Raw genomic sequence first — 10,433 nt, forward strand, 5'->3', positions numbered from 1 at the left:
TCTATGAAATTTTCAATGGACACAGCATGTTATAAGTCGATGGCCTCCTCACATTCTAGTTCACTGAGCTCTCTCTCTCTACTTTCTTCCACCATGGTTTTCCTTGATCTAAACCTTCCTCCGGATGAAGATTCTGATCAGTCCAGTATGGCAGGAGGAGGAGGAGAAGTAGGAATAGGTGGAGGAGATGGCAGGGGAGATGCCGGAGCATCCCATGTCGCTGTCGACACGGTACGTGGGCGAGGAAGGTATGGTTTGACCGGGCGTGGTCGGGCCGTATCATGGTCTTCCGGGACGCCGGACTCTACAGCCGGTCGAGGTGGCCGCTGGCAGCGCCCCCTGGGACTCGTCGGTCGTGGGCGTGGCCAGTTCGACACGGGAGCCGGAAGCAGCGTACATGGCCGACTCATCCTCGCTGGGCGCAAGGCTATGATGCGGGCGGGCGGCGCCTTCGGTGGCGTCGGCCGAGGTGCCGGTGGCGCAGGCGGAGGTGGCGGGCGAGGTGCCGGCTGTCTTGGAGGTGGGCGTGTTGCGGACAAGGACGACATGCATGTGAACACGGGCGTGCATGCAGCAGCTTGCGAGAACACGGGCGTGCATGCAGCAGCTTGCGATGCTACGGTGGACGATGACGCTGAAGTGTACGCGGACACGGTGGACACGGATGTAAACGCAGCAGCCGACCAAGCTGCGACTGACGACGTCATGTATGTGCACGAGGACGCGGAGGTGGATGAGCACGCACACGCCGCGGACACTGATGTAAACGCAGCAGCCGGCCATGCTACCGTGAACGACGACATGGAGGTCCACGCAGAGGCGGAGGTGGACGCGGACGCGGCGGATGATGACATGGAGGTGCACGCAGAGGCAGAGGTGGATGCTACGGCAGATGACATGGACATCGACACCCATATTGACATGGGCATAGATCTCAGTAAGTGCGGTTCGCTGCATGATGACCATTGACTTTGCATGATTTGTTCTTCCTGCTAAAGTTGCTCTAGGAATCCATTTCTTTTTTTAGCAATACTATCTTTACATTTTGCATGGTTTGCTGCATGGTTTTATCAAGATGATCTTTAGATTGTGCATGATTTTATCCACAAAGTAAATAGTTTTTGAATGTTTGCATTATTTTGCATGTACAGATCGGGTTACTAACAAGAGAAAGAGGGCTTGGTACCCCGACGACGACAAGCGCTCTATATACACCATGTTGCTGGTCAGAAATGGTCGCACGGGTCGTCTGAAAAATGGCGTGACTAAAGTCGTATCGGACCTCACCAAAGTGCCACCACGGTGCCTTCGTCGGATATGGGAGAATGGGAATGGCGGAGGGGTGAATGCAGTGGTTAACAAGAAGGTTAAGAATTGTGGCAGGAAAAGGGTACTGGTGGATACAGATGCTATGCGAGACATACCATTAAAACAAAGGACTACAATTGTCGACCTTGCCATTGCATTGAACATGAAGAAAAGTACTGTTCACAAACGGTTGAAGGAGAAAAGTATAAGGCGTCATCGGAGCAGCATCAAGCCTATCCTCACGGATGAGAACACAAAAGCTCGTGTTGCTTATTGCTTGTCCAACCTAGAGCCAGCGAGCTGTCCGGAAAATCCGGTGTTCAAGGACGGGTACAACACTGTGCATATTGATGAAAAGTGGTTCTACCGTAGTCGGTTAAACCAGAAGTTTTACTTGTGTAACGATGAGCCCGATCCACATAGATGCACTAAGCACAAAAGTCACATCGACAAAGTAATGTTTTTGTGTGCTGTTGCTAGGCCTAGGTTTGATGCGGCAGGTAATTGCACGTTTGATGGGAAGCTAGGAGTATGGGCTTTTGTGGAGGAAGTGGCAGCTAAAAAGAAGAGCAAAAATAGGGGCCGAGGCACGTTGGAGACAAAGGTCCTTCCTAAAGTTAACATGCAAGTTAACCGTCAGTATCTCATCAACCACGTCTTGCCTGCGATCAAGGCGAAATGGCCAGAGGAGGATCGTCATCAAACTATTTGGATCCAGCAAGACAATGCACCCAGTCATGTTCACGTGGATGATGAAGAAGTGATGAAGGCAGCATGTGAAGGAGGCTGGCACATCAGGCTCAAGTGTCAACCACCGAACTCTCCTGATACAAACATTTTGGACCTTGGTTTTTTTGCTTCTCTTCAGGCTTTGTTCTACAAGGAGATGCCAAAAAACTTGCCAGATATTGTGGCCAAAGTTCTCCTGACATTTGAGAAGTATCCTGTTCAGCGGTCAAATAGGATTTTCCTTAGTCACCAAGCATGCATGAGGGAGACATTGAAGGTCAAAGGTGCCATCAACTACAAGGTTCCTCACATCAAGAAGAAGGCACTAGAGAGGAAAGGTCGTCTTCCTATTAGGTTGAAGTGTGATCCAAATATCGTGCTTGAGGCAATAGCATTTCTCAATGCTTAGTTCTTCTTATAATGCCATGTAATGGACCAATGTAATGAAATCATGCATGAATGAAGTTCAAGTATTATCGTCGGACAAACATGATCAAATTGCACTTGATTGTACTCCATCATCCAATAAACAACATTAAAACTACACTAGACAGTAGAGTTCTCACCTTCAACAAGATGATCTTTCACTATGCACTACTCATCGCGTGCGAGACCGGTGCAAAGCTTTGCCCGTGCAATTGCAAAGTCTTGCTCCGGGTCGTCCACCACGTGCTCCATCCACGCAAGTGGGTCTGTCGCCGTCGACGCCGTGCTTACCTTGTCATCGTCGTCGACCGCGCTCTCATCAGAAACGATGTCCTCTTCTAGCCACCTGGATAGTGCACGCAAGGATCGTGTACCTTGCCACTGCGGCATCTTGTTCAACTTGCGCATGGGTGACACCACTACAGATTTGTTAATGTCCACTTCTTCGGCGTCTTTGGTCTCAGCATCTGGATCGAAGGTCTCAGCATCTGAGTCGATGATCTTATCGTCGTCGTTGTCAAGCTTAACCAGCCGATTGACATTGGCGCTGGCCGCGTCAACCATCATAGCGCCATGCATGCTGGTGATGGCACCCCTGCCATGTTCACCGGACGTGGGGGCGAACCCACTGGTGGCGGACACAGAGGCGAACGTGAACGCGGCGGACGCGGAGCTAAACTCAGCAGCTGGCCAAGATTCGGCGGACGACGACATGGATGTCCACGCACACGCGCACGCGGCAGATGCGGAGGTAACCTCCGCAGCTTGCCAAGCTACGTCCGACGTCGACATGGCCACGCATGCGCACGCGGCGGACGCGGAGCTAAACGCAGCAGCTGGCCAAGATCCGGCGGACGACGACATGGACGTGCACGCGCACGCGGACGCGGAGGTAAACTCAGCAGCTTGCGAAGCTACAACCGACGACGACATGGCCGCGTACGCGCGCGCGGCGGACGCAGAGGTAAATGTAGCAGCTGGCTCTTCCAAGACATTTGTGGCAAGAGCTTGATCCATGATGAAGAGAGATGGCAAAGTGGAAATGGCTCTCGTTGAGAAGGGAAGGAATATAAAGAAGACTCGGGGGAGAAGAAAGGACGAGGAGGCGAGGTGAAGCACGTCTAACGGCTCTCTGCATGCATGCAAGGAGTAAATGCTGCCGGCCATCGCGTTTTCATGAGGACGGCCGCGCGCAACCTGCGAGGGAGAATTAACTCGGAGATGCATCGGTTAGCTAGTTTGGCCTTGTATAGATGGAAAAATGAAATTTGAGGTTAGGCCTTATATAGATGGAAGGAGGGAGTATTAATTCAGATCGACGAAAAAGGTGTACAGGTCATTGCCGGGAATCTTTCGACGCATCTTCCGCTGCATACTGATGCCATAATTAGGATCATTTGCTCATACAGTATTAATGTTCAATTATCGGCATCGTCATGCATGGGACTAAGTATGGCCAGACAATAATGCTTATAACAAACCTAACCATCTCGACTCTTGCAGTGTCTGTACTAAGCGCAACAGCACAGAAGGCAGCAGCATGAGACAAAAGGTGATCTACACATGCCGCAGCAGCCGTTCGCCGCCTGAGTATGTTTATTTTATTGTCATGTTGCCCATGCCAATAAACTTGACTACTACTACTACTTTTTGTCTTGTCAAAACTTAATCAGTACGTACGTACTATTCCACATTAATATCTGGCATATTTTGGGTGTCCAAGTCCAGGTTTAATTTTGGCCGTAGATCTCCATTCACACTATACAGTTAACAGCTGCAACATCACATCAAAAAGAAGTTCCTTTGAATACGAGCCGAGTGATGTTAGGCTGCATACTTTTTAGTCCCAGAGATTAGAAAAAGTCTCTAAAAAGTCCCTAGAAACCAAACAGGAGGGACTTTTTCTACAGGGACTAGAAAAAGACTCTACTAGAGAGTCTTTTTTGATTAGTCCCTGAGACTAGAAAAAGTCCTAGGACTTCTGAACCAAACACCCCTTAACTTTGTGTCCCACAGACTTATACTGGATTAGTTTTTGGTCAAACATTGAAACCGTAGCTCAGACCGCCGTTAAACTCATGTTAAATTAGTCTGTGCTACTAACCAATGACAGATCCATCATGCTGCGAGCAGGCAGACGAGGTGCATGCATGCATACGTAAGTCATGCAGACAGATGCAAGTTGCATCTGTGCTTAACATTCTTTTAGTTCTGGACAGGTAGCTAAGCTGTAGTATATGGCCTCTTCTCCATGGAAGATAAAGTAGATTAATGATTCTTCTCGTGCATGCAATTTAAACAACGGAATGGTCCAGCCTTGGTTAATTCAGATTAGTCCACATACAGACAGATGGCCGCCACAAGTTTGTCCTACATGCCCTCGCTCTCACCACATGCATAATGCAGACTCCGATTAATGATGTTAGAAATATCTTGCTACTTATATTTTTTTTTTCGAAAAAACTTCCAATCATTCATCTTCAATCATGGCAGTACAACGAATACCAGAAATAAAAATTACATCCAGATTCGTAGACCACCTAGCGACGACTACAAGCACCGAAGCGAGCCGAAGGCGCGCCGCCGTCATCGCCCCTCCATCGCCGGAGCCGGGCACAACATGTTGTAGTAGACAGTCGGGAAGTCGTCGTGCTAAGGCCCCATAGGACCAACACCCCAGAACAGCAACCGTCGCCGAAGAAAAATAACGTAGATCGGAAGGATCCAAACCGAAGACACACGAACGTAGACGAACAACGACGAGATCCGAGCAAATCCACCAAAGATAGATCTGCCGGAGACACACCTCCACACACCGAAGACACACGAACGGGGGGTAGGCGGGGAGACCTTTATTCCATCTTCAGGGAGCCGCCGCCGTCTCGCCTTCCTGAATAGAACACAAACCCTAACAAGATTGAAAAAAACGACTAAAAACGGAGCCCTCCCGCCGGCCCTTGCCAGGATCCACCACGCCTCCATGGCCCTAGGGCCACCGGAGACGAGGCGGACCTGCGCCGGCGCCGGCTAGAGGCACGAACTCTAACTTTCTTTCTTGGAGAAGGAGGAGGAGGAGGAGGAGGAGCCCTATCCGGTTTCCGTAACCCTACAAGAGTTGGACATCTTGCTACTTATATTGGAGGTAGAACATAGAAAATGGCTAGATCCAGGCAACTTCAATATACCATCCGGTTCAAACCTGTGTTTTCGATATGGACAAGGTCTTCGAAATATAGTTTTGACCGATAATAGTTTTCATGCCTATACATGCAATCATAGAATCTATTAAAGGAAATATGTCAAGAAACCTAATAAAACTTTGATCTGATCGACACATGCATATGATTTCCGTGTATGAAACTGAAATACCCAAAAGGATATAAGGTGGAGTAAGGCATGTCTAAGATGCTGTGTTTTACTTAACCGGAGTATAATTGTTTTTGTTGCAATAGAACACCAATAGCTAGCACGCATGGAAAACAAAGGGAAGGCTAATAGCTAGTCCACTGAAAATTTTTTTGGGCCAGTCAATTTTGCCAGGATCAATCTAAAGTGTTAGATTAAAAATGAACATTCTAGATTACGTCTTGTTCCTCTAACAGTTTCCTTCCTGAAAAACAGATCATTGTCGCATGTGTTCTTCTTTCTCATGCCGTTTGCTGCTACCAGCTGGGCCGCCTACTCCCCCCTCCCGCGCTAGCCTCGCCGTGCTGCCCTCCCCTCAACCCCTCCACACTGCCGTGTTGTCGCCGCTCCTGACCATCCCACTAAACCGGTGAACCCTCTGAAATTCTCCAGCGAGCCTGCACCACCCCCACCCCTAAGATAGAGAAGAGGACAACTGCTTCTCCCTACACCCTAAGATTTTTTAGAAAAGGAGGATGAACCCCGGCCTCTGCATCTGGGAGATGCATGCAACCACTTTATTAGTTATTCACAAAGACCTTACAAAGTAATACATCAATATGTCTGAAGCCACTATCTTGACAACATTTGTCCCTACTCCTATCCATTGATGAAGGGGTGCAGAAATTTTGAGCCGAATACCCAGACTTCTCACCTAGCCTAACATCTAAAGCCAGAGGCCCCGACCAAGCCATATACCAGGTCTAGGGCACAAACCGGTCTGACACACTCATAGGTCATTACCGCGTCTTCCATCAATTAATCCATCCTCAGAGCAGGTACTGACGCATCGAACTTGCCAGGCATACCGTCAACACCCCCACGGCGTCAGACTGCGCCTCCTCCCTACACGCGTTCATCATCACGCATCTTTCTCCTAGACTTTCTTGTGCCTTGCCGCCGAGACTCCACGACATCGATGCGTCATAGGGAACGTCGCTCCACCACATATGCCGTCCACTGGTCCCTCAAGCCTATGCACACCTCCAAGAATGACGCCCTAAGAGGGGTATGACATATGAGCGTTGTCGTCATCTGATCGACTAATCTAGGGTTTCCCCCGGAGGTAGCGAATATATAGGGGTCTAGAACTTCTCCACGACGATGCCTTCAAGAAGGGGACGACACAGAAAAACGCTGCCATCGCTGACCTTGGCAACGTGCCAAGAGTAGGGTTTTCACCCGGATCTGCTCGAGGACCCTCCATCCAGCATTGTGTGTGCACGGGACCGCCAGCGATCACCACCGGCGCGCATGGAGCAGGTCGCACCGGCCGGATCAGATCTAACCTGAGACAGGCCCACCATGCCGTCGCCGCAGTTTCGAGGTCAGATCTGATCTGACCAGCACCCTATGATAGACGAGATCAAAACTTCCTCGGTCCTCTACGGCTGTTGATTTCTTCTCTACCAAATCGACTGACCCAAATTTCGTTTTTAGGCGACTGACGTGCAGCTAAACTGGAAAACAAGACACATAATGGAGTCAATCCTCTTGTCATACTTAAACTCCCCTAAATCCCAAAGTAAGTCAACTTGATTATTATAGTCCTAGCTAGCTCGATGTTCATAGCAAATGTTATCAAGGAGGTCAATGTGCTTGCTGCAATTTTCTGTGAATCAGAGAACAGGGAAAGATCAAAATAACTCGCTCAAGAATTAACAAAGTTAGCGCAATCTTTGGAGTGGGTGTGGGGATCAACGAGAATTCCTCGGAATGCCTCAAAGTACATCTAATAAGGGGTTTTTCTTTATGATCAATAAATTAAATCTCCGTCTTTGGTTCGCTCAAATCGAAAGCTAGAACTCACAAATTAACCATCACTCTCCAGCTTAAGCTTTTCAACCACGACCATAATGTATAAATGCGGCACGTTTAAAATAATTCACTTGTGTTTAATTACATACTCTAGTTGAAAGTAGCTAGGACGTGACTTGACCAAAATCTTTTGCTCTTTGATTAGTACGGCAAATTTAGCAGGATGGTGACTTGATGACCTTTATGCATGCATGACCTGGCCCATCCTTGATTTGATTGTGCCGAGAAGCAATTTGCTCTCATTGGTTGTACGCCTTATATTTGTCTCTTCCTCAAGGGAATACTAAGATGGCATAGTTGGCTACTACTGTCTAACATAGGCAATGGTGTCCAGTGCACAGTAACCGCAAAAACTGGTCAGCACTCAGCACTTCATCAAAAGGAGTAGCTGACAAAAAGATACCTACCTTTGCATGGATTCATATGCTAATGCTAGATTAATCTGTGACTATGATCATTCATTGGTAGTAGGTTATATTTCCTTTTGGTGGCCGGCTAGGAAGCGAGTCACTGTCAAGGGTGCTTTAGTTTCGAATGGTTAATCACAAACTTTCCAGCCACACAAATTTACATGCTTTTAGTGCATGATATTACTGACTTGCACATGCATGATGGAGATGCGCATATACATTATTAAGCACATGCATGCTCGTGGCACCGTAACTTTTAGGATGGATGCCCTCCACCCTAAGCTACAAAATTAGGTTAGAATAAGACTAACGCAACGCAATTGCAAATGGGACAATTGATTATTGTGTACAGATGTATCACCATATTTGGCACGGAAAGGTCCAATAGCATATACCCATCCTATAAATGTAGTGCAGATCCAGTCACCACATAATTAAGCACCAACTGCAATTAGTACACTAGCTAGCTGAACTTTCCATCGACGCAGGAGTAGCCAAGGAGTCTACTCAAAAAAGCTAAGCAAGAATGGTGGAGAAGCCGGCGAGCCAAGCCGACGTCGGCGGCGAGGTTGAGGCGCATAAGGAGAGGAAGGGGCTGTGGTCGCCGGAGGAGGACGAGCGGCTGTACACCCGGATCACCAGGCACGGCGTGTCCACCTGGAGCTCCGTGGCGCAGCTCGCTGGGCTGCGGCGGAGCGGCAAGAGCTGCCGGCTGCGGTGGATGAACTACCTCCGGCCGGACCTTAAGAAGGAGCCCATCTCCAAGCGTGAGGAGGAGACCATCATCTCCCTCCAGAAATCACTCGGCAACAGGTACTTAATTACGTACATTCTACTAGATTTCTGCTTGGTAATTGATTGTAGAACATTTAGAATCGATCGTTCTGGAGGCTAAACTTCCATGAAATTTGTATCAGATGGTCGGTGATCGCGGGGAAGATGCCGGGGAGGACGGACAACGAAATCAAGAACTACTGGAACTCCCGCATCAGGAAGCGCCAGACCCTCAGCACCGGCGGCGGGAAGGGCGACAGCGGCCTCGCAAAGCAGGGTGACCTTCCGGCCGCCGATGACAAGGCCTCCGTGCTAGCAGGGCCCCGAGGGAAGGAACCGGTTAGCAGCATGGCCTCCGGGGCGACGGTGCCTCCTGTTCCGGCACGGTTCCCAATGTTCGCGTGCCAGCTTCTTGGCGGTGGCGGAGGGGCCGCCGCAATTGCAGCTGCAGGCACCACCGAGTCGACAACCACTCACCAGAACAACGGCGCCGGCTCAGAGAGCGATGCTGCTAGCGTGGGCAACGGCAGCGCTGCCGGCGACGATGGTCGGGAGGGCCATTACTACTACTGCGCCGTCGACGGCGACATTGACATGGTCCATCTCATGTCGTTCGACGACCTTCTCGAGTACCCGGCCGGCGATCTGCTCATGGATGCGTGGGATCAGAACGGACTCTACTCCACGAATTGATTGATTTGGTTGTTGATTTGCCCGGCGGGCGTGCAAGAGGGTTAGTTATTGGTAAATTTGTTCAATTACATTGTGTATGCACGCCTAGCCGCCTAGGGCAGCTCCCCTCTTGTGCACAAACCCAACCTTTTGTTGAATCAATTGATCGAGTGGTAATTAATGGCCGATTATTTTTGTTCCACATGCAAATTACTTTGTTTTTCTTCAAAACCGGTTGAAACTTTTTAGTGCAATTATAATTCAAAAAATGTTGTTTTTGTTATAGTTCGCGACTAAAGTAACTCTTTGAAACAAATTTGAGAGTGGTATCTATAGTTTCCCAAGAAAAGGATATTCCACGATAATGATATTAAAGATAATAACTACTATAATTACACATCTTCTTCTTACACATGTAAATTTATGAAGTAGTGGTGGTTTCGCCATTGGATTCTATAACTAGTATAGAACACTCCCTAAAATGATAATTGGTGTTGTGTGGAACTTTCGATGAGCCATGGATATATTGTGACATGCGAAGTGATATGTCGTTGTGAAAGACACTCTCAACTTGGGATACTCCGGATCCCTAACTGAGTGACCATGAGTCAGGCCCAGAGCAACCACCGGATAATCTAGTTTCCATTGTACATTTTGAAACTCGAGGCTCTCAGCCCCGAAGACTCGGGGTACTTCTGCGGCTTCAAAGCAACAAAGGGGAAGGGTGTGGGAGTTTGAGTTTTGGCTTTTGGCAAGAAAAATATGACAATATGAGTTGAAGTAATACAATGTTTTTATCCGCAAAAAAATGAGAATATGAGTTGAGTAATACAATGTGTTTTCACCCACAAAAAATATATGATGTGCGCTAAGCAACTCTCTTCCGCCTTC

The 10,433-nt window shown here is 48.5% G+C and overlaps 1 protein-coding gene across 1 annotated transcript; it reads left to right on the plus strand.

Moving 5' to 3' along the window:
- The first annotated feature begins 8,547 nt into the window (after positions 1 to 8,547).
- Positions 8,548 to 9,727, plus strand: LOC123057901 (myb-related protein Hv33). The gene is made up of 2 exons (XM_044480772.1): positions 8,548 to 8,909; positions 9,014 to 9,727. The coding sequence occupies exons 1-2, from the start codon at positions 8,623 to 8,625 to the stop codon at positions 9,561 to 9,563; spliced, it is 837 nt and encodes a 278-aa protein (XP_044336707.1). The 5' UTR covers positions 8,548 to 8,622; the 3' UTR covers positions 9,564 to 9,727.
- Positions 9,728 to 10,433: the final 706 nt, after the last annotated feature.

Source organism: Triticum aestivum, chromosome 3A (assembly GCF_018294505.1).
Source record: "Triticum aestivum cultivar Chinese Spring chromosome 3A, IWGSC CS RefSeq v2.1, whole genome shotgun sequence".
Taxonomy (NCBI): Eukaryota; Viridiplantae; Streptophyta; class Magnoliopsida; order Poales; family Poaceae; genus Triticum; species Triticum aestivum.

Coding starts and splice junctions, on each gene's coding strand:
- LOC123057901 (XM_044480772.1), top strand. CDS start 8,623: ATGGTGGAGAAGCCGGCGAGCCAAGCCGACGTCGGCGGCGAGGTTGAG. Junction 8,910..9,013: donor CAGAAATCACTCGGCAACAG/GTACTTAATTAC, acceptor AATTTGTATCAG/ATGGTCGGTGATCGCGGGGA.